This window comes from Asterias rubens, unplaced genomic scaffold (genome assembly GCF_902459465.1).
Source record: "Asterias rubens unplaced genomic scaffold, eAstRub1.3, whole genome shotgun sequence".
Taxonomy (NCBI): Eukaryota; Metazoa; Echinodermata; class Asteroidea; order Forcipulatida; family Asteriidae; genus Asterias; species Asterias rubens.
In genome coordinates, this window is record NW_022985719.1 from 46,850 (window position 1) to 71,140 (window position 24,291).

Below are 24,291 nucleotides of genomic sequence, written 5' to 3' on the forward strand. Positions count from 1 at the left end.
ACAAAATTTTCAGATTTTGGACCAAAAACCCAAACTTACAAAATTCTCAATAAATCTCAAACTTTTGCTTGTTTTCCCATCCCACACGGATACGCTGTGTTCAGGAGTCCTTTCTGTATCATTTGAAACCATAAAATCACACAAAATTTGTTGACCCGAAATCTGATATTTTTAATTTTGGACCAAAAACCCAAACTTACAAAATTCTCAATAAATCTCAAACTTTTGCTCGTTTACCCATCCCACACTGATAAAATGTGTTCAGTAGTCCTTCCTGTATCATTTGAAACCATAAAATCACCCAAAATTTGTTGACCCGAAATCTGAAAATTTTGTGATGCAGGCAGTTATAAATAATTTGGTTAAACAACTAAGTTAGAAAACACACAAATCGAAAATAGTGCTTAACAATATCTCAAACAAGTTTGTCCGTTTCTCGGGGGCCAATAGCCCTTAAACTTACTGTCCCTATAATTTAACAACATGAAATCATTTCAACTAAATTAAATAAAATAAATCCATTACTTGCAAATATTTTGTTAAATTCTTTTGAAATTTAAAGACAAACTTTACATATCATCTTCTGATAGCTAAATTTAGCAAATCCCTTCATGATTATTGTATATTTGGTTTGCGGTAACACCATGTGTGTATCTACTTGCCAGGTAGAGTTGTTCTTAGGGAACTGTCTTGCTTTATTCTACTGCCGTGGAGTAGATACTCGGAGGTTCGGGAGACTTCTCAGTTCTGAAAAGAACTGTCCTGTTTTTTAACTATTACCAGGGCGGATGGTATAGAAATTAGACTGGACTACTACTTTAGCTTATAGGATCGTAATAACTGTACTGCCGCGGAGTCAGTTCTGAATTGGTCTCCTTCATGATTGTTGTTTTAAAACAAATTTTGAACATTTTTATATTTCAATTTGTTTTTTGGAGGGTGTGGGTGAACGATAGCATAGCCAATAAACTATTATATATTTTGCTGCAATAAATAAAACAATATTTATTCAAATGATTTTAATTGTATTTTTAATTTTTTTTTTAAATGCATTTAAATTAGTTTAATTTGACTTGTCTGTTTTGTTTGAAAGTATTATTGTTTTGTTTTGATATGTCAGGTTAAAGATGCTGTGTCAGAATTTTTGCCCCAAACATTAAAAAACAGAAAGAGTATCACCCGCTCTAGCGAAAACAAGTTTAACTTTTACTTTTATTGGTCAGGAACCATGACAAAATTTTAAAACGTTTCTTATAAAACACATAAGAATTGGTCATGTGATATATTTTGAGCACTTTATTTCACTGCTACTAATAATTGGCGGACTTTTTCGAGCAATGGCTCAAATGAAAGCTTGTAACTTTCTCGACCCCCATCAAAATACCTATTGAATTTTAAATCAAAATTGTTGGGTCAAATCGGCCAAAAATCTGACATAGCATCTTTAAATAATGTTTGATGGAAACGACAACCGGAGACTCTACCATTTTAAAAGCAGCCAGTTTGCTCGACGACTGTTTGTGTCGTGAGTTTTGGCAGTTTTCCAAGCTTGGGTAGTGGTTTTTCTGACGACAACTTGTTGCTATGTATACACAAATAGCCCCGTTGACCCTTCGCTGGCAAATCGTATACGAACAAAAGTTGATCACAATGTTGTCAGGGTAACCTTGGTAATCGAATCACTTGTATTGCATACTGGATCGTTCCGGTTCTGTGTTAGAGGTCATCACCATGGTTTCAAAGGAGAATTAGCTTCAAAGCGCCAAACTGTTTGGAATGTCAAAAACATGTTTCAGACTTTATGATTGATGATGTGTTACCTGAGTTTTTACACATGCTTAGTGCTTTATTAATAATAGAAACCGAAACTTTTTATGTTGAAGCTTTTGGTTTTAAATGCTAAAATGGGAAGTTTTATACAACCTGGCGTATATTAGGCCAAAATAATTTGGAGCAGCCAACCACAATATCCCCATAAAATTAAAACAAAACGAAACAAGGGGAAGTTTGACGATCGTCCCGAATACATGTTTAGGCCTACTGTGCAAATGCTAAGAATAAACAAAGAAACACAAAAAGCGACGAAAAAAAACGTCGCCAAAAAGCTTAAACGCAAACAAAATCTAATAATAATGCGGCAGTATTTATATATTTTTATTTACTTCTATTTTTTTAATGTTGGTGGGGGGGGGGCGGGGGGGGGGGGGGCGATGGCGAAATTTGTAATAGGCTAATAATACTCATTGGTGACACATAATCAAGGACAGGTACACCGTTTACCCGCGAGAAACAATGGAACCACGCGGGACTTTCCCCAGTTGCATACTCTGTTTTCAATAGACGACTTGTGTTTTATTCATGACAGGGTGCATTCATGACAGGGCGCATTCATGACAGGGCAGGCGAGCACGTTGCTTACTTCCTGCTGTAGGCCACAGTTGTGAAATCGTGCTCCAATGTGTGGTGTATACAGTGTACTCAGTGTTTGGACTTATTCGTGTTGTGAGACTTCACCAGAAGTGAGCTAGACCTACAGACAAGTTCCTGCTACTTTTATTGCGCCACAAAAAAAGACAAACTTTGCAGTTTTCACACAAGAGTCATCCAGTACCGCTGATTATGTTAGCCACTGTTGAGGCCTAAACAATCTTGCACAGCTCTTCCAGTCCGCTAGTACACTGTGACATAGGCATCCACTGCACTGCACTGCACACAACATACTACACGGTTCTCGATCCATCCGAAGGTAAGCTTTTGGTCTGAGTCTCCGTTGTGAACTTGTTATTACAACCCCCTGCTGTCGGAGTTCCCTTGGACTGAGGAACTTCAGCTGAAAAAAACACATGGACAAACAAGGATATTTGACAACACAGTGTCTTATCATATGGTCTTATTTAGTCAGCCAGAAAGCTCTTCAATCAGTTGTTGTTTTAGACCAGCTACGTACAAATAGTAAATCTTGAGAAGTACGTGGAAAACCCAGCTTGTCTTGGTTTTTGACGTCTTGCATTTTATTTCAGTGTCTATAAATATGCTTATGTGAGGTCAGCATTCAGCAGTGAAAATGGCTGAAGCCAAAATGACCTTGCGTTGATCTGTTTTAAGACATGGCCCTCCAGTGCTTAAATTAAAGGCACCGGACACTATTGGTAATTACTCAAAATAATTATTAGCATAAAACCTTTCTTGGTGACGAGTAATGGGGAGATGTTGATGGTATAAAACATTGTGAGAATTGGCTCCCTCTGAAGTGCCATAGTTTTCGAAAAAGAAGTCATTTTTTCGAGACCTCAAGTTTAAGTTAAGAACTTGAGGTCTCGAAATCAACCATCTAAACGCACATAACTTCGTGTGACAAGGGTGTTTTTTTCTTTCATTATTATCTCGCAAGTTCAGTGACCGATTGAGCTCAAATTTTCACAGGTTTGTAATTTTATGTATATGTTGAGATACACCAACTGTTGGTGTTGTTGTTTTGCTTTTCCTTGTTCTATTATTGGTGTTGCCCTTCTTGTTGGTTAACTCTAATCCATACTTATTATAATATTCTCCAATCATTGGTATACGTGCAAATGTGCAAGTCAAACTTGCGCACTAGCGGACCCCAGCATTACACATCAACAAAAGTCTCAAGTTTTCAGGGGTCGGGCAATGAAGTGTTTTATAAAAAAAAACGTAAGTTTTTCGTCCAGGAAAATACCCTGCCATGCCAAGTACGGGAATGTGTTCCAATGGCACAAAGTTATTGTAGTAACGCAGATATTTATATGGTTAACTATATAGAAGAAACATGATGTGAGTGGAGTGGAGTATTGAGTGGTGGAAACGACTGAAATACACTTAATTGAGACAATTATCTGGGTCTGGTCTTGTTTTATAAGGCGATGTGACCGATGACATCACATGTTTACAAAAGAGCAACAGATCCTGGACTTCCTACAGGCATGATTTGTACACAGCCTAATGGAAGAAAACATAAAATCTTATATCTTATGGAGATTGCACTGTCAAATTCAACTGTTGATTATGATGAAGGGGGGGCACATCTCAAAACTTGTCAAGCTTTTACTTTCATAACTCTTGGATTTATGTGGAAATTATGACACAAAATGTCAAATTTCCCATAGGACCAGTGCAGTATCTTGCCTTCCAGAAAACATAAAGAATGCACAAGGATTGGAAACAAAGTTCACATACTATAGCATGCAGTACAATTGAAACAGAGGTGCTGGACCTATGCTGGTAGGTTGGAGCATAAAGCAAGGAGGTTGGAGAGGCGTATGTGTCTCTTGTAAAAACGTCTCTTGTATAAAAGTTGAAGGAGTAGTCATGGCCAAGAGGGAATGCTTGGTAATGCTATATAGGTTTTTGGTGGTGGGGTTGATCTATATTTAGACATGATGTCATAGAGAAAATATATGATCCATGACATAGAATAGGAGGGGATGAGGTAATGGTCAATAGGGGGGGTGGCTGGTAATGGTCAGTGCTGGGGGACTTTGAGGTCACAGCCTAGGAATGTGAGTGGTGGCTCTTTATTGGACATGACGCCAGAGGATATGGGCCACCTGTTGAGGTGTAAACAACTATTTGGGGAATTCTAGAGAATAGTGGGAGATCGTCCTTTCAATATTCTCACTAGGTGTGTCGTGTGTCGCATAACATAGCAAATCTTTGACAATTTTGACTCACTGGTCATCAAGGTTCCAAGAGAATTTGCACAAAAATACTTTGCACAAATTTGTGTGCTTTCTATTCCTACCTCCATGCTATAATAAAAGGCTTCAGGTCTGAATTCTTTTGTTTTTTGAATGAGAAATAACCTCTTTCTAACTAAACAAAACAAATAGGTTACTTCACTGCAGAGAGCTGTTTCTCACACTTGCCAACAGCTCTCTTTTCTTGTTAGGCCTACCAATTAAGTTTTTATGCAAACAATTATTTTGAGTAATCACCAATAGTGTACATCCAATGCCTTAAAGGATTTGGGTACTTTGTCAAAATGTCCCTAGATTTACATTAAACTTTTAGTGGAAAACTTCCCTTCAAATATTACTTACTGAGGTGCTGTATTTTTTGAGAAATTAGTAAAAAAATGTCATGAAAATACGTTTGTAAATGATTAAAATAATTTTCATCTCATGAGACGAAAATTATTTTCATGACATTGTTTTACACATTTCCCCAAAACTACAGCACCTCAGCACGTAACATTTTCAGGGAAGCTTTCTACCATCATTATCTTTAAACTGTGTATTAGTTTAGTGTAAATATGTGGACATTGTGTTTTTTGTTCTACAAAAGTTACATAGCCCTTTAAATGCCCAAGTTTTGTGCAGAGATGGCAGCCAAGTGTTGTAGCGTGGTATGGAGGTCTAGGAGTGCTATCTGACCCATTGCGGTCCTGAGAATCATTTCAGTTCTCAAGAAGCAGGATGGACTTCCAGGGCCGCGTAGCATTGTAAACGGAACTCCATAAAAAAAAAATTCTTCAGGAAATACCCTAGTGTAATAATATTCCGATTGTTTATTATGACGATGTCATCTTGCATCTGCAGTGAGGGTATATATTGCACAATACAATCAAACTGGAATTATCCCTGCTTTTGGTTTAGGGTCATACACTGTTATGCACCTCGGTACAATTTCAACAAAGGTGTTTCCTGTCAGTGAATTGGCAAGTTTTTTACTGTATGTGAAAAACATTTTGTGCAGATGTAAAAGGTGTATTTCTCTTTAAAGATGTGGCAATTTGTTATGCTTACAATAGCTGGAAAACAAGCCTCTGTTGTTAGAAGCAGAAGTGTATTTTTGTAAACCATCGCCAGATTTGACAGCAGGCCCGAGTTCTCACAGTCACACAATGGACTTGCAAAGTTTCATAGCTGCTTTGCACAAAACATAGTTGAAGCACTACAAAATTATGCCTACCGGAATGTAAGGTTTACCACCATGTCGCATGTACATTTTGTGACTGGTGGCATGGTATCCTGCTCATGGCAGTGGACACTATTGGTAACATACTCAAAATATTTATTAGCATAAAACGTTTCTTGGGGACGAGTAATGGGGAGAGGTTGATGGTAAAAAACATTGTGAGAAACGGCTCCCTCTAACGTGCCATATGTAGTTTTAGAGAAAGAAGTAGTTTTCCACGAATTTGATTCAACCATCTAAACGCACACAACTTCGTGTGACAAGGGTGTTTTTTTCTTTCATTATTATCTCGCAAGTTCGATGACCGATTGAGCTCAAATTTTCACAGGTTTGTTATTTTATGCATATGTTGAGATACATTAACTGTGAAGGCTAGTCTTTGACAATTACCAATAGTGTCCACTGCCTTTAAATAGTTAAATAGGCAGCTCTATATTGGACCCAGCTTTACAAGTCCCTCTTGGCAAGCTTACATAGCGTTTTGGCTTTGCTTACGGAAGCAGTGTATGAAACAAGCATTTGAGGAAAATGGCTGCTCAGTTGCTGAGTGAAACTAGCCGTTATCGATAAATGTTGTCCTCAGTCGTGCACCGTGTGTTTGTATATGTTTAGGGCCAATTTGTATTGTTTTCCTATTAGTTAGATTCCAGGGGGCACTCATACCATATTTACTAACTGAATGTCTATGAAGTTTTTAAAGGCACTGGACACCTTTGGTAATTGTCAAAGACCAGTCTTTTTATTTGGTGTATCTCAACAATTGGCTGTTGTAATTGCAAGAGAATAATTGCAAGAGAATAATGGAAAAAAAACTTCCTTGTTGCACAAGTTGTGTGCTCTAAGATGTTTGAATTCGAGACCAAAACTTGAGAATTAAATTCAATTATCTTGGTGGAAATTACATTCTCACAATGTTTCCGACTATCACCTGGGCCCAATTTCATAGAGCTGCTAAGCACAACAATTTGCTTAGCATGAAATTTCTTCCTTGATAAAAACAGGATTACCAACAAGATTTTCATTTGTGGCATATTGCTTGTTGCTGGTATTCAGCTGTTAGGGCCTAATTGCTTATCCTGCTTCATGCTTAGCAATTGTTTGTGCTTAGCAGCTCTATGAAATTGGGCCCAGCTCGCCATTGCTCATCACCAAGTAAGTTGTTATTTTGAGTAATTACCGTTATAGTGCCCAGTGCTTTTAAGTTTCTGTACGGTATTTTGGCTTATCACCATGGACCTATGTAAAAAAAAAAAAGAGGTGTCACAGAGATCTTTCCCTGCTGCCGTAAATAACCTTTTGAGTTTCACCCTGGTTTTTCCTGACAAAGAATGTTCACGAAACACGCAATAAAGTTGCCTTGTCACGAGAGCTCAATTCAATGAAGTCGCTAGAGCGTGAGACTATTGCGAATACTTCACAGATATTTATTGACTTGTTATGTTTGTTCGAAAAGTTTGTTGGAATGCATTTTTTAAGTTCGAGGTAATGTACTATTTTGAAATTTGTATGTAAAGAGTGCAATCTGGGTTTACAGTTTAACACACTGTTGGTTTATACAATGGGTTTATAATGTGTGTCATCGACGCGACGCTATCACATTACAAAGTCATTTCCTCATTCCGAAATAGTATAACGGTTTCAAAAACTCTCTTCCCAGCTACATTGGTTCTCGACAGAGCATAAAACAATTCAAAACACAGCTCAAGTCCCATTTGTTTTCTATTGCCTATTGTTAAGTTTGATCCTTTTGTTTGCCTATTATAAGTGTTTTTATTGTTAATTTGTTGCTTTTTGCCTTTTGTTTTTTGTTAAGAACATTGGTATTTCTTTCAGTTATGTAACGCGCTATATAACAATTAGCTATTATTATGATATTAAGCTTTGTCCAATTGGGACACGGCTTATAGGAACTCTTAAAGGGACATGTTGCCTTAAGATTTTGCGCTTTGGGCTTTAAGTCCTGTTTCAGGAAATATACTATGATTGGAAAGATGTTTTAACAGATACATACATACATACATACACAAATATTTTATATACCACCATTTCATCGAGACCACAGCGGTTTGTGGTGAAACAGAGAACTAAGGAAAAGATGAAACAATATGCAAATTAAAATCAAACAGCTGAACAATCATTGTGTGAACAGGTGTGATTTCAGATGCTTTTTGAAAATATGAAGTGAATCACCAGAATGGGGAGGGGGGGGAGACTATGCCAAAGTTTAGGGGCGGCAAAAGAGACAGATTTTTCAACGTCATTACTAACATTCAAAAGTTTGCTCTCAATTTTATGTATTTCCACTTCACTGCTCATGTTACACTTATTTACCTGTTCATGTTTGTTGTGTTTCCATTTATTTTAGCCTTCAAGAAATTAAGTTTCACATCTTTTAGAGCAAACTATAATAAAAATTAAAGACACTGAACACTATTGGTAATTGTCAAAGTCTAGTCTAGGTGTATGTCAACATATGTAAAAAAAAAAAAAAAAGTAACAAACCTGTGAAAATTTCAGCTCAATCGGTCGTCGAAGTTGCTTGATATTAATGAAAGAAAAAACACCCTTCTCGTGCTTTCAGATGCTTGATATTGAGACCTCAAATTTTACTTCTTTCTCGAAAACTACGTCACTGTGTCTCACAATGTTTTATATTATCAACCTCTCCCCATTACTTGTAATCAAGAAAGGTTTTATGATAATAACTATTTTGAGTAATTACCAATAGTGTCCACCGCCTCTAACTATTTTGTAAATACATTTTACCATAGGTAATTTTGGTTTGTGAGTTGTTTGAAATAGCTAATTCTATGTTCTTCTTTATTAATTTGCAGAGTGAGTGACGTCATGGCTTCGTCATCCAGTGCACATCATTTGCTTCAATCTGGTGGAAATGGTTGGTTCCTTGCGATCACCGTGCTGGTTCTACTGTTGCAGAAGACCTACTCATCGTGTCCAGCAGTGCTGTGCGATTGTTCCGGTTACAACACCCACAAAACCATCCGCTGTAACCTGCGCGATCTTACGGACGTCCCTCTGGAGTTGCCCGCCGACACTAAGCACCTCCGACTGGAGTACAACAGCCTCACAAAGCTCGCAGCCGCATCGTTCTTGAATCTCTCACGGCTCGAGAAGTTGTACCTCTACAACAATGACATCAACGTCATCGAAGATGGTGCTTTCCGTGGTCTGTCAAGTTTAGTCTATCTGGATATGACCACCAACAGAATCAGTGAGATTACTAACATGACTTTTGCTGGAGCACCGAAGTTGGAGGAATTAGTCCTTCGAAACAACCGCCTGACGGAGTTACCCCGTGGTGCCTTCAGTCAGCTTCCCCGGCTCAGCTCCTTGGACCTGGCTGCTAATAACCTGAACGAGTTTCCTGCTGACGTCACCCAAGACTTGGTGAACCTCAAGGAGTTAAAATTGTCCAAGAATCCAGTCACTTTGGCAGCATCTTTCGGACAGCAACTTCAGGCATTGGAAAAACTCTATCTGAGAAATATCACTAATGCTATGGGACAGTTTTCCGTACCGGACTCTGCTTTTGATGGATTGGTGAATCTGGTAACCGTCGAGCTACAGGAGAACTTTCTGACCGAGATACCACAGGCGGTCAAGTCACTCCCCAACTTACTCACAATCAGACTTGAAAATAACCTCATAAGGAATGTTAAGGATGGGGATTTTCATGACCCTTCCCCTCTTCAGGACCTTTACCTTCATTATAACTCTTTGGTTGCGTTACCGACAAGCGGTCTGGCCAAGCTGCCCCGTCTCGCTTCTTTGGTACTTGACTATAACTCACTTTCTACTGTCCCAGCACGGTCTTTTGTGCACAACACTCGACTAGAAGATCTGTCCATGTACTCCACTGGGATATCGTCCATCGACAAAGATGCCTTTCAAGGACTCCGAAACTTGACAAAGCTAGGCCTTGGCGAAAACAGTTTGACGACCCTAGTAGACGGGGTCTTCGATAACCTTAACCCAGACCTACAGGTGTTTCTGGCTGGGAATCCACTTCTGTGCGACTGCAACTTGCGTGCATTTGGAGACTGGCTGAAGAACAACACCCTATCCCCCAAAACCTTTGAATGCGCGGCACCAGAGCGCCTACAAGGAACCAGAGTAGTGGATGTAGAGCCAGTGGATTTTGCTTGCAGACCAAGGCTGCTCACCGACACCATATATACCGCTTCAGCCATACAGGGTACTGATGTACCATTACCGTGTGGAATCGAAGCTGATCCTATTGTGGATATCTACTGGATAACCAGCAACCGCTCCCTTGTTTATCCACACCAGCCGAAGCCTGGGCTCTACTTTCTATCAAGGAGCAACGGCACACTGATGGTAACCGCCGTCAGCCTAACGGACCGCGGGTCGTACACTTGCGTCGTGAAGAACTCTGCTGGAGAAATGTCCAACTCGATCACCCTGGAAGTCTTGATGCCTGCTGCAGGGACACCATCACACCAGGACACCATGCTTACCCAATCACCTGGTGGTCAAGGGGGGGTGGTGTATGGTATTGGAGGAGGTGCCGTAGCCTTAGTTGTCGTACTCGTATTGATCGCAACAATCGCCGTGCATAGAAAGAAAAACAGACCGCCTGAGAAACAAAAGATCCCATTACCACTTACACCCGGATTCGGAACTACAAGGGAAAACTGTAACTCCGAAATGTACGAGGAAATCCCCTGTGAACTTTACTCTACTCATATCAGTCATGAGAATCCATCCTTAGAGGAAAAGACAACCCCTGCTGACTACCAACATATTGCCCATACGTACCTAGATCCCAAAAAGAACAACAACCGAGAGGGGGAGGTCCCTCTAAAGAGAAGTGATAAAGAGAAGTGTGTCGTGGATCTCTCGAACGAGAGCAACAGCCGCTATGCTACTGTGGAGCAATCGAACCCCACTGCCCATGACGAAGGTGGGGTTGTCCACACGTACCTGGACCCCAACAGCGAGAAGAACAAGACAAACCAACCAGAGGGAGAGGTTTCTTGCAGATGGGATGGTAACAACGTGGTGGATCTCTCCAATGACAGTCCGCGCTACTCTACCACGGGGCCATCAAACCAAACTGGTGGTTACATGACAATGGAGCCGTTGCCGCATCCGGAAAACAAATAAAAAAACACTAACAATATTGACACGAATTCACCACCTGACGTCAGAATCACAGTTGTCTCGGTTATGCCATTTTGGGGTCATTGTTCCTGGGCACAAATTCATTGATCTGCTTAAAATCATTGGACACTATTGGTAATTGTCAAAGACCAGTCTTCTCACTTGGTGTATCTCAACATACATGCACAAAATAATAAACCTGTGAAAATTTGAACTCAATTGGTCGTCGAAGTTGCGAGATAATAATGGAAGAAAAAATACCCTTGTCACACAAAGGTGTGTGCTTTCAGATGCTTGATTTTGAGACATCAGATTCCAAAATACTTCTTTCTTGAAAACTGCATTACTTCAGAGCGAGCCGCTTCTTACAAAGTTGTATACTATCAAGAGTTCTCCGTTAATAAGCAAGTTTTTGTGCTAACAATTATTTTGAGTAAATACCAATAGTGTCCAATGCCTTTAAAGGCGTAGGACCATTAGTGGAAAAAAAAAAATAAAATACTTGGTTACGAGCATTAGTGAGCTGTTTGTAAATTGTGAGAAATGGCTACCTCTAAAGTAACATATTTTGTGAGAAAGAGCTATAGATTCTTACTCAAATAGTAAAAGACCTCAGCTGAAACCTTTTGTTATTGCATCTGACCAACACAATGCAACCCGAGTGTTTCTTCTTTCATCATTCTGTTGAAACTTCGATGACCAATTCAGCCCAAAATTTTCAGAGATTTGTTATGTTATGCGTATGTATGTTGGGATACACCAAGTGAGAACACTGGTATTTGACTATTACAGAGGCGTCCAGTGCCTTTAACGTGTGTGAGTTTGTTTCCTGCAAGCGTAACATAAAGGCATTGACGTCGTGGCCGGGTTATATAACAGGAGTGGTCTCAAAAAATGTTCGAACACCTGTGAGAGTTGGGTGGTCTAATGATGCGCGCCTACTTTGTTTTTAACATCGGGATATCTGGCGTTTACCATGGGGGTCATTATATATAGCGATCTCAAAATTTGGTTTATGATGACGATGTGTACATAATGTTAATGGTTTTGGTTACGCCCAAATTATAACGTATATGACAACAGTTATCAGTTTTTACACAGTGCCCACTTATAACATAGGCCTAAATGGACATTTTATTCACATTGCCATTTGGGCTAGTCAGATTTCACCTATAGAATTATTATGATTATCATTTTTAACTTCATATTTTATGTAAACTAATCATTATTGACAAATGGATATTGTGTGACTATGTTGCTAAGATTTGGATTGTGAAGTTATTAACCAGTTTGAATTAGATCGTTTAAAGCCATTCTACCCTTTCGGTACAGGGGAAAAAAAAAATCACAGATTTACAAATAATTTACAGGGTTTACAGAAGGTAATGGTGAAAGACTTCTCTTGAAATATTGTTCCATGAAATGCTTTACTTTTTGAGAAAACATTAAAACAATATAAATTCTCGTTAGCGAGAATTACGGATTTATTTTAAACACATGTCATGACACGGCAAAACCGTGAAAACAAGAATGGGTTTTCCCGTTATTTTCTCCCGACTCCGATGCCGATTGAACCTAAATTCTCACAGGTTTGTTATTTTATATATTAGTTGTGATACACGAAGTGTGGCACTTGGCTGTACTGTTTACCGAAAGTGAATAATGGCTTTAAGCCTGTCAGCTATATCTCAAAAAGAAAAAAAATTAATGTCAAATTATGGACTTTATAATGTGGTTTAAAAAAAAGCCAATACTTGTATGTCATCTTATAGTTTTTAGTATATAGCCCATCGAAACTGATACGACAGTCTAAGTTCTCATTACTTATAGTGCTTAAAGAGATTGATAAAAGGACATTTTAAAGGTTGAAATCCAAACTAGCTTAAAGGGGCAGGTACCGGGCCCTATGTAAATGGCACCCAATGTGGAAATTGTAATTTTTTACTGTAGCATTTTATTTGCACCATGAAGGCAATTTAACAGTGGGCATGGGGGCAATCGCTGCCGTTGCCTCCATGAAGTATCAGACATGGGGCACATCTTACTTCAAATCTCATAAAAGATTTCTTTTTGAAATGGCTCTTTATCTTTTTTGATCGGTGGTTCTTGCCACTTGAAAACATATTATACACAACAGTGTGTTGTAATTCGTGAGTTGTGATTAAAAAGAGCAAAACTGCCTCTTGAAATACAACCAGCGAAACATATTGTGAAGTAACTTTGTGAAGTCGAACTAGTCAAGTTCCTTTAACAAAGTGGCAGCTGTGTTTCTGTCATGAAATTGAACAAAAAACACACATTTTCACGAGGCATTTATAATAAACCATACCTTTAGAATTGTTTCCAATTATTGCATTAATTTTAAAATACGCGCTTTTTATAGACCAAAGCGCCCAGTCTTAAAGTATTGTTTACCTTTGATCAATGAGGCTAGCTTGAGATTTGTTTTGTTGTATGTCACATAATGGACGTTTATTGAAAACGATATCACAAATAATGATAATTCTAAATAAATGACAAAAAAATGTGCGAATCATAAATAATATTTGTGCATCTTTCTGACGATTTGTATAAACAGAAGTTCGGATGTGTAGGATAACAAAACTGTTAATTGTAGTTTTATATCTGCTTGAAATTCCTTGACAGCCCATTTGTCATTTGTATCAATCGTACTATATCTAATTATTTAAAATTAAAACAAAGTCAAATACAAGTAGGGGGTGGATTCCTAGTAAAACAAAATGACACTTTTCACTTTTATAAGCAACACTGTTATTAGATTAAGATGCACTGTCCATGTAGAATCACCTATATTGAAGTTGAGAAATGTATACTATTACATTTAAAAAATACCACTTGTTTTGGTTGAGTAAACCTTCCTTTCATAAAACTGAACATCCTGTGTCCTCGCCACTTTATATTGGTCCACAGCCACCAATTGTTTCTGGAATATAAACTTTGATTGGCTATAATTCTCCCACTTTTCCCTGGAGCCTTCCCTAAATCCCTTTCCCTCTGCTCTTTTAATAAATGGATATGAATTTGTTTGCACTTGTTTTATGCCTCTGAAGAAGGTCCGAATTGGACCCAAAGCTAAGGCCATCTACCCTACTCAATAATATTTTTGAAAAAACGTATGACTGATTAATTGAATATCTTTCCGCGATATGCCTATTGTGCGTATTATTATTGTATTTATATAACAAGTATGCCTGTTGTTCACCACCTAACATCTGGACCTATTTTTCAGCAATTTCGTTGCAGTAATGTGTGAAAACGACAATAGATCACCAAACACAATTGAATCAGATCACAGTGTGCATTTGCAATAATATTTTAGGCCCATTTTGTGCATATTAGTCAATGTGTGCGTCATCAAACCTTGTTATCACTAAGTTTCCTGAAGTGAAACCAGAGATTACGACTCATGGGATGTGTGCCGATTCTTTCGAACCCGCGCCCTTATTTTGTTTCTGTGTAAACACAATTTACATCTAAATATCCACGTCCCTGGAATATTTTTGGTTATAGGCTGGATAAAATGTCCGTGCGTCGGAACTTCCTTTTATTGTTCCAAATTATATTTTGTTGTTGAAATGAAATATTGTTTAGAGTATTATTTTGTTTTATTGTCCTCAACTGGTAAGTGGTCTTTGTTGCTTGCAACACTTATTTTTTTAGAATGGCAGCTTGTGTCCGTGCACAAAAAAAAGGAACGCATTGCTTGTAACAAAATCTGGAGCGAATAACATGTCCGCGCATGACGGCAGTGACGCTTCTCATTTAAACTATTGAGCATAACAACAGATTTTGTCTTCTCATTTTTATAACCACATCAACTGTTAACAAAAATGCTTTATACTATCGAACGCTGTTGTATGCTTCTACAAAAAGTGTTTTAATGCCAATAATAATTTGAAGAGTGATTACCAAACGAAATACGCTCACTTTAAAGACAATGGACACTATTGGTAATTGTAAAAGACCAGTCTTCACACTTGGTGTTACTCAACATATGCACAAAATAACAAACCTGTGAAAATTTGAGCTCATTGGTCGTCGATGTTGCGAGATAATAATGAAAGAAAGAAAACATTGTGACGAGAACTTGTGCGCTTTCAGATGCTTGATTTCGATACCTCAAAATCTACGTCTGAGTTCTCGACATCAAATTCGTGGACAATTACTTCTTTCTCGAAAACTACGTCACTTCAGAGGGAGCCGTTTTTCACAATGTTTTATACTAACAACCTCTCCCCATTACTCGTTACGTCGGGTTTTATGCTAATAAATATTTTGAGTGATTACCAATAGTGTCCACTGCCTTTAACTTGCTATTTTTTTTAATTAAAAGTTTCCCTGATAAATCACAGCTAAAAATATACAATAAGCCTTTATGAGGTATGCCTTATTGTCTTCAAATTTTAACAGGAAAACATCGGAAATTGTCACCCTATACCGGTTGTTGGCTTGTTTTAACAAGCCAATTTCCGCTGAGCCATTTTAGTTCGCAAGGTCAAAAAAACAATTCGCCGAATCCTACTCTTTGAATGGTACAGCACTTTATTTTGGGCACATAAGTTGATCAGCTTTCCGAAATGGAAATTTCAAGGCCTCATAGTTTACAGAAGCAAGAGGCAAATTTCTCCTTGCCTGGGCCCAATTTCATACAGCCTGTAAGCACAACAGTTTGTGTAGCATGAAATTTCTTCCTTAATAAGAACAGGGTTACCAATCAAATTTCCACGTGATTTTCAGGATAAGCAACCAACAGCTGAATGCCAGCAGCAAGCAGTGCAACAAGCTAAACTATAGACTGGTTGGTAATCTTGGTTTTATCAAGGAAGAAATTTCATGCTAAGCACGTTTATGTGCTTACAGGCTTTATGTAATTGGCCGTTGGTGCCCCCAGCCTTGAACTGTGTTCCAGCTCAGATTGGAGTTCACCTTTAAAGGAAAGACTGCAATGGCCCAACAAAACAAATTAACAGGCCTGTTATTGGTATACTGTTAAAATCAAAAGGTTGTGGGTTCGAATCCCACAGCTAACCGCTGATTACACAATGACTAGAATTTATTTTCGTCTAGTTACTTGATCACAATTTCTTGATATGCAATTCACAATCATAGACGGCAAATGTTTGTATGAAAGAGATTGGCTGTTGCCAGCTTGGTGTTTACATCCCTTTGTTGGAGTTTGCCGAGTTCTCTTGATGGGACGATCATTCAAATAAACAAACAAACAAACAAACAAAAAATCTGTATTTTTATATGACAGTTTTATCTCTTTAGAGAAATTCTTCTTTGTTGTGTGTTGGTTTTCTTCTATTTTTTCCTAAAAGGTTGTTTGGTCGTGACATGACAGTACGGTCTGATTATCTTTACAATCAAGTAGGGGCATATAAATAAATAAAACACACACAATCTGACCGTGAAGTCATGCCGTATATATTTAGGCCTACCTGAGTAGGGTGGATCCAAACCGGACCTTCTTTAGAATCATAACCAAGTACAAACAAATACATTATCCACAGATATAGTAATACAAAAAAAAGTAAAGGTAACTAGGGAAGGATCAAGAAAAAAGCGGGAAAGTTATAGCCAATCAAAGTTTCAATAATGGCTCCCTTTGAAGTTTTACCTCTCATAAAAACAAACGTGCCTCATACAAATGAATAAAGAGGGCGCTCGACTAACTAAAGGTTGACTCAAAATTAATAACTCTTTGAGTTTATTATATTCCAGTGTCCCTTTCAATGCTTTGGCCGTTTTCGAAACAGGACTTGGGTTCCGTTATTGTAAAGGAAGTGTGTGCTATACGGGGCTTCAGAACAAATCCAGGCACCCCCACGGATGCAGACCATTAATTAGGTCGAGCGCCCTCTATAAACACGTTTTTGTGTGTGTCTTGTTACCACTTCCACAAAGCTTACTTTACTGCGAATAGAACAACAGGTTACCTGACTATTCTTATTAACGGTGTTCAAACCGGCAAAAGGCATGCAGAAGAGATACGTACAATTTATTTCTGTGGAATTTCGTGGGAATTCTGAGACTCTACAATGTCTAGGTTTTCTAGTTTGACAAAGTGGAGGTTTCCAATTGTTTTTGGAAGTGTTCTTGCTGGATTTACAACGGCTTTCGTGTTCAGGTAAGTGTCAAGCATTTGTTTCTTAATCTTATTAATTTGTACAACAACTTCGTTTGTCATGTTTGTTTGCAGCAGAACAGAAGAGAAGTCAAAACCACGGACGAAACTGAAGTGTTTTGAAATTAAAGTTACATAAACAAAACTCAGTTGTAGGTTTTCAAATTGTATTAGCCTCGAATTCCAGAAAGACCTACATGTACGTGTAAGTATTGTTGATGCGCCAAGCTATTTACATGTACATAGGCCTTTATGTGTAAATACTAACTGTAAACTGTTTTTTGTGCATATTGACAGATATACAGAGTAGCTGACTAGGTAATGGGGAAAAACACAAACAATTTTAGGTCTCTGGTGGTCTTGACTGCGCTGCTCCCTCATTCATTGTCCCTATACTCCATTTTTAGTTCTTTGGCTATGACTGTGAGATAATTATTTAAAGAATGTCTGTCACTTCGTACCCAAGTCACTTCGTACCCTAGCCTAGCCCCACTTGTCACGTGTGGCCAAGGATAGCTGAATCCTTAGCCACACGTCCACCCCATTTCCTCATGCAGCTAAGGAATAAAACAAATTCTGGCGCGCTATCTACGAGTCACCCGGCATTATAAACCGGCTAAATGTGTTCACCTAACTCTTAGCTTGCTTTATGTGTATTGAAAAGTGAAACAAATAACATTTTAAAAAGAAATTTTAACGATAACTTTGCTACCTTTTGCCAACTCTAATTTCATCGAACCGTGCACGGCGCGGCCATCTTGGAATATGCGGATCAGCATGATGTCATCGGCCTGCCGAGCTGTGGGCCCGTGAGGGCGTGAATACAAATCAACGGCTGTTTTATGTGAATTAAGCTTTGGTATTTAGTACACAAGCTTAATTCACATAAAACAGCCGTTGATTTGTATTCGTGCCCTCACAGACACACAGCTCGGCTGAATGAAATTAGAGTCGGCGAAAGGTAGCAAAGTTATCGTTAAAAATTTCTTTTCAAAATGTTATTTGTTTCACTTTTCAATACACACAAAGCAAGCCAAGAGTTATGTGAACACATTCAGGCGGTTTATAATGCCGGGTGACTCATAGATAGCGCGCCAGAATTTTTTTATTCCTTAGCTGCATGAGGCAATGGGGTGGACGTGTGGCTAAGGATTCAGCTATCCTTGGCCACACAAGTGGGGCTATTCGTACCCAAGTCACTTCTTACCCAAGTCACTTCGTACACAAGTCACTTCGTACCCAAGTCACTTCGTACCCAAGTCACGTCATGCGTGAATGAATTATACGGTTGTTGAGACCATGGAGTAGAGATGAAGGAAACGATTTGAAACAAACCTTCAAGGTTTTTTTCAAACCAAAGTTGGGGATTCGTTTTTGTTATCAGCACTGGTTATCAGTAAATAAAACATTCACTTTTTAGGAGAGTTAAAAAAACCAAAAAAACATAATAATTTACAGAGGAAAATTGGTGTCAAATATGCCCTCAATGCGTACCATTCTCCGTTGGACAAGTCAAAAACGGAGCCCATGGCTCCATGAGAAAATTGCGTCAAATGGAAGAACATTAATTCACCAATAATAATAATAATAACTGGACACTTTTTTTTACAAAGGTTAGTGAGGAACATTTAATTACCGTGAAATATAATCAGTGTCCACATGAAAGAAAATAATGGGTACGAAGTGACTTGATTACAAAGTGACTTGGGTACGAAGTGACCGACATCGTATTTACATTTAAACATGATAAATAACTGGACTAGAGTCTAGACCCAGTTACTGTGCCTATGGGACGTATAGGAATGTATGTTATGTATGACCGATAATAATCGTAATAAAATTAAAAAGATAAATAAAATAAAAGCCATCCCATCCACACAATGTACACACATACATATATGTACCTCCCATGCCAAGTACGTATGTACAACATTGGTGTCATGTCAGCCTTACATGTACGTTCTTTCGTCATCGTGGAAGCTCTAATTTTAAATTCCACAATAATTCCTGGAATATGGGAGCATACTGAGCATGAGTTTCAGTGATCTTTGCTGTGATTGTTTACTGGGAAAGTTGAGCATACAATAACCAAGAGTTCATGCGCTGTACACAAATAGAGGAACAGGGTGTTCAAGAAAGTCATGTCTGCGTTATTCTGGCATTTTCTTTTCCAAGTGTGTACACTTTAGAGACCTCAGATTTAGAATTGCAGGTCTCGAAATCAAGCATGAAAGAAACTTTGTGTGACAAGGGTGCTTTTTTCTTCCATTATTATCTCGCAACTTTGACGACCAATGGAGCTCAAATTTTCACAGGTTTGTTATTTTATGCATATGTCGAGATACACCAAGTGAGAAGACTGGTCTTTGACAATTACCAGTAGTGTCCAGTGTCTTTAAAGGCACTGGACTGTTTTTAACACATCAAAACATATGTATATATGGTAATTGTCAAAGACCAGTGTTCACACTTGGTGTATGTAGATCCCAGCATACAGTTGAATGTGAAAGGCGTGACTCAATTGGTCATCAAAGTTGCAAGAGAATTATGAAAGAAAAAACACCCTTGTTGCATAAGTTTGTGTTACAGATGCCTCATAAAAGGCTTCAGGCTTTACTTGATTTGAAGTCTTTTAATATTTGAGTGAGAAATTACCTCTTTCTCAAAAACTAAACTACTTCAGAGGGAGCCATTTCTCACAATGTTTTATACTATCAACAGCTCTCCATTGCTTGTTTCCAAGTACATGTTTTTATGCTAACAATTATAATGTCCGGTTCCTTTAAAAGTTTCTACTTGCTTATTATTTCCGTCCTCTCCTTCGACAGACAGAAGTTCATGCCAGATACTGAGGAGCTTCACCGTAAACACAAACAGGAAGACCATGAGAGCTTTGGCGAGATGATGGCTCACAAGAACCGCGTCAACGAGCAGAGGGCTCACATCATCGAAGAGAAGAGGAAATCCAAGGATGACGTCAAACCGTAGTGAAACCACAGACTGAAATCTTCAAGATGGGTCTCTGATTGATTGGACTTCATCAGCTGTAAATTGCTTTTAAAAGATAGATATTTGCTGGAACGCTGAGCATGCATGATTGCTGTATAGTATTGAACTTTTGACAACCTACAAATGAAGGGATGTTTTTGAAGTGAAAACGCTGATTATGTGATTACGCCCAGATTGTAGATGGATGTGATTATGCCCAGATTGTATTGATTACGCCCAGATTGTATTGATTACGCCCAGATTGTATTGATTACACCCAGATTGTACGTAGCTGATGTGATTACGACCAGATTGTAGAGCTCTGCATGTGATTACGCCCAGATTATAGTGATTACGCCCAGATTGTAGCTGCATGTGATTATGCCCAGATTGTAGAGCTCTGCATGTGATTACGCCCAGATTATAGTGATTACGCCCAGACTTTAGCTGCGTGACCCAAAGTAACAGCTTCATCAAACTAGAAGCTATAGAAGTCCAAAAGGCATAAACCTGATTTGCCTCACAGCTTAATAGAAGCAAAGGTTTCTCAGACTGTTTTGACTTGAAGGGAGTGAACTTCGTTTGGAAGTGAAAACTCTGTTTATGTGATTATGTCCAGATTGTAGACTGCATGACCAATAGTAGCATCAGCATCATCAAACTACATGTAGAAGCTATAGGAAAAAAAAAAAGGCATCCACCTGGTTTGTCTTATTGCTTAATTTACATTGAAGCGAAAGGACGCTTTCTCAGACTCTTTTTTACATTGAAGGGGAGGTACAGTTTACGTACGATTCTCAGTCTGTTTTGACCTGAAGGGAGTGATCTTTGTTGCGTTTTGAAGTTACCGTCATGACAGAGGTGCCTCAAGGGGAATGTGCCCAGGGAGACAGAATCACATCCAGGGGACATCCACAGCACAATTCATCAACTCAAAAGCACTCAGAGTCTCTATTAACAGATGGGGTACCCTCTCTGCATGAGGAGACTGCTCAGAGTAGGTGCAGCGAATCTGGAGAGGCAAGCTCTGGAGGCACCTCCGAAGAGGTGGGAAATGGTTCTAAGAGGTCCAAGACATCGGCGGCGACACGAAGAGGCAAGCTATCTTTACGCCAGGCCAAATCAGCGAGTCGCCAGGCCAAATCAAAGGCACCAAGGGAGGTGATCAAAGCTATTTTAGGAGAGACCACTTTGAACCAGAGCAGCGACTTCAAGGAGCCTGTTGTACGAGGGTCGATCAATGCATCGAAAGGCAAACGAAGGATTGGGAGTGCCCTCAGCAGACCTAAACAAAACAGACCCTCAAAAGCCACAGCTCTGTCCGAGTTGAGCAGTAGTACTGACGCTTGTCAGGGCGTCAAAAAAAGTGTTGAGAGACCGAAAAAGACTGGCGAACCAGAAACTAGAAAAGCTGGACACACTGCGGCCAATGTCTCGACACCAAAAGATTCAACCATCAAAGGATGCTCAGTTTATGTGTCAATGTTGAGTACAGAGTCTTTTCCCCGAGAGTCAAAGAATCTTGACTTGAAGAACGAGGTGACTTTACTAGAGGTCCAGTCCACCACACAGCCATCCTTGATCTCGACGCATTCAGCACAAGTCCTCAACAATGACGACCCGTGCCATCTTGGGTCATCCTCTGAACGAAAGAGCACTGATTCTAAAATCAGACCCTTGTGCCCAGATGAAGGGACTACACAGAAGCACTGTCCACTTTGTGGAGAAACGTTCACAGCAGAAAGTCTAAGGAAACACACTCAGAAGTGTCTACACCAACGATTTGCAGCAAAGACATGTGAAAGCATGGGTTACTCTGGTATGTCTTGGTGTTTGATCTTTGATTGCTTGTTTTTAAACCAGTATAATTGTTTTAATCAAATTTAAAAAACATAAAAAAGCTGGGCACTTTGTGTTCAAAACGCAAAGAAAAAAAAGCAGGCACTGAAACCGAAAGAGTTCACAACTAGCCAAGATTACCCCCCTTCCCCCCCCCCCCGGAAAAAACAGTGCACCTCTTTGTGCCTTATTAAACATTTACCCTAATTTTGCGAATTAAAGGCACTGTACACGTTTGGTAAATGTGTTCCCAATTGGGGTATCCAATCATAAGCATAAAATAACAAGCCTGTGAAAATTCGGGCTCAAATGGTCATCAAAGTTGCGAGAAAATGATGGAGAAAAAAACCCTTTGTTGGACAAATTTGTGTGCTTTCAAAGTTTCAGGTAGGAATAAAAGACTTCTAGCTAAAAGTCTTTTATTATTTTAGTGAGTAATTACCTCTTTCTCAAAAACTATGTTACTTCAGAGGGAGTCGTTTCTCACAATGCCTTATACTGTCAACAGCTCTCCAATGCTTGTTACCAAGTTAGTTTTTAGTTAATTTTTGTTTTGAGTGATTACCAAACTTGTACCTTCCCTTTAATGCTTTATTTGTGGCGTATCATGCCTAGTGGTGAGAACAACGGACTCCAGCTCTGGTGTTTCTGGTCAGCAGAGTGTGGGTTCGAGTCCCAGTCATGACACCTGTGTCCTTAAAGCAAAACACTTATCCATGATGCGTCGTCCTTCGGATGGGACGCACTTATGTGACGCTGTTGGTTCTTTGTGTTGTGTAATGCACATAAAAACCCAGTGCACTTAAATCAAATATTTCGCCTCTCCTGTTTGTGGTGTGGTTGGCAGCATATTATGCCACAGCACTTTGTAAACCATATGATAATATGTAAAAGGAGTAAAACACATGTACATGTAGGTCTCATAATAATACCTTGCAGGAAATACTGAAGATCGAAGGGCCTTGAGCGTTACTTAGTGACGGATATGAGCGCTAGATAAGAATCAACAGGTGTTGTTTTTATATATTATTTATTTATTGCAGACGATACCAGCGGCGATGAGGAGCTCGCTCGACGTCTTCAGAAGCGTGAAGATGAGAAGAGACAAGAGGAGTTGCTGACTGAGACTGAGACGTACTTCTGTCATGTCTGCCAACGGGAACTCACACACATGAACTCAACAAGAAGGGGGCAGCATATCAACAGGTATGTACCATGTACACCAAATCTCAATCTACAATACATGTTGATCATGATTTGAAAATTTGCATGGTGAGAGCATAGAGCAAGGACCAGGCTAGCCCTGGCGGCCTTACACTTGCGTATTATACTACAGTGGCGTCCTGGGTATCAGGGTCCATTTCTGGGGCGGAAAATTTTCAAAGCTTCTTAACTCAAATCTTTTTAACCTATCCCTTAAGGGAGGAAACAATAAACAGACTTGGGAAAGTTGAGGAAATGCCTAAAATATCCTAGGAGGAGAATTAAAGTCACTATACTTGTTTTGGTTCCTATGATAGTTAAGAAAATTCCCCAACCATCCTAGGAAAAAATAATCACAATTAACATGTATTTTTTATTCCTAGGATAATTAAGGAAATGCCTCAACCATCCTAGGAGGAAAAACACAGTTGTTATGTATTTTTTATTCCTAGGATGGTACAGCTACCATGTGTTTGTTTTTGTTTGTTTTTGTTTCCTAGGACAGTTTAGGAAATGCCTCAACCATCCTATGAGGAAAACACAGTTGCCGTGTATGTGTGTTTTTGTTTCCAGGACAGTAAAGGACATGCCTCAACTATGCAATAAAAAATACTTTAACTACAAGTTTTTTAAGATCCTAGGTTATCTGAGCAAGTAATATTTGATTATTATCTCTAAATAGTGTAATTTTAAAGTAAATCTTTGGACGTTAATGTTTTGTGACTTTCAAAAAGTACCCAAACCCTTTATTAAAGGGTCTACAGCGTATGTACTTTTTCCTAACACAAAACACAATGTCCACAGATTTACTTTAAACTTACACAGTTTGAAGATACATGTACATGTATGACGGTAGAAAATACTTGACCTGTGTTTTGTGTACAAAACCTATGGATATGCCTCTGGGAACCACGAAGAGTGTGTTCCCAGACGCGTGTCCACATGTTTTGTTCATAAAGCACGGATCGGGAATTTTTTTCTTTCCAGGACGAACGTGTGCAGATAATTCTCCACGTTTGTCCTTGGAAAAA

At 38.9% G+C, this 24,291-nt stretch overlaps 2 protein-coding genes across 2 annotated transcripts in view; both read left to right on the forward strand.

Annotated features, from left to right (window-relative positions):
* The first annotated feature begins 2,407 nt into the window (after positions 1-2,407).
* Positions 2,408-11,278, forward strand: LOC117306348 (carboxypeptidase N subunit 2-like). The gene is made up of 2 exons (XM_033790951.1): positions 2,408-2,746; positions 8,772-11,278. Exon 2 carries the CDS (start codon positions 8,785-8,787, stop codon positions 11,083-11,085), a length of 2,301 nt encoding a protein of 766 aa, XP_033646842.1. The 5' UTR covers positions 2,408-2,746; positions 8,772-8,784; the 3' UTR covers positions 11,086-11,278.
* Positions 11,279-17,079: 5,801 nt separating this feature from the next.
* LOC117306347 overlaps positions 17,080-24,291 on the forward strand; it is a 42,177-nt gene continuing 34,965 nt past the window's right edge. Inside the window, exons 1-3 of the mRNA XM_033790950.1 lie at positions 17,080-17,233; positions 20,059-22,037; positions 23,101-23,263. Of these exons, the coding sequence (XP_033646841.1) occupies positions 21,071-22,037; positions 23,101-23,263 (1,130 nt within the window). The 5' untranslated portion in view covers positions 17,080-17,233; positions 20,059-21,070. The remainder of the gene's footprint in view (positions 17,234-20,058; positions 22,038-23,100; positions 23,264-24,291) is intronic.

Coding starts and splice junctions, on each gene's coding strand:
- LOC117306348 (XM_033790951.1), top strand. CDS start 8,785: ATGGCTTCGTCATCCAGTGCACATCATTTGCTTCAATCTGGTGGAAAT.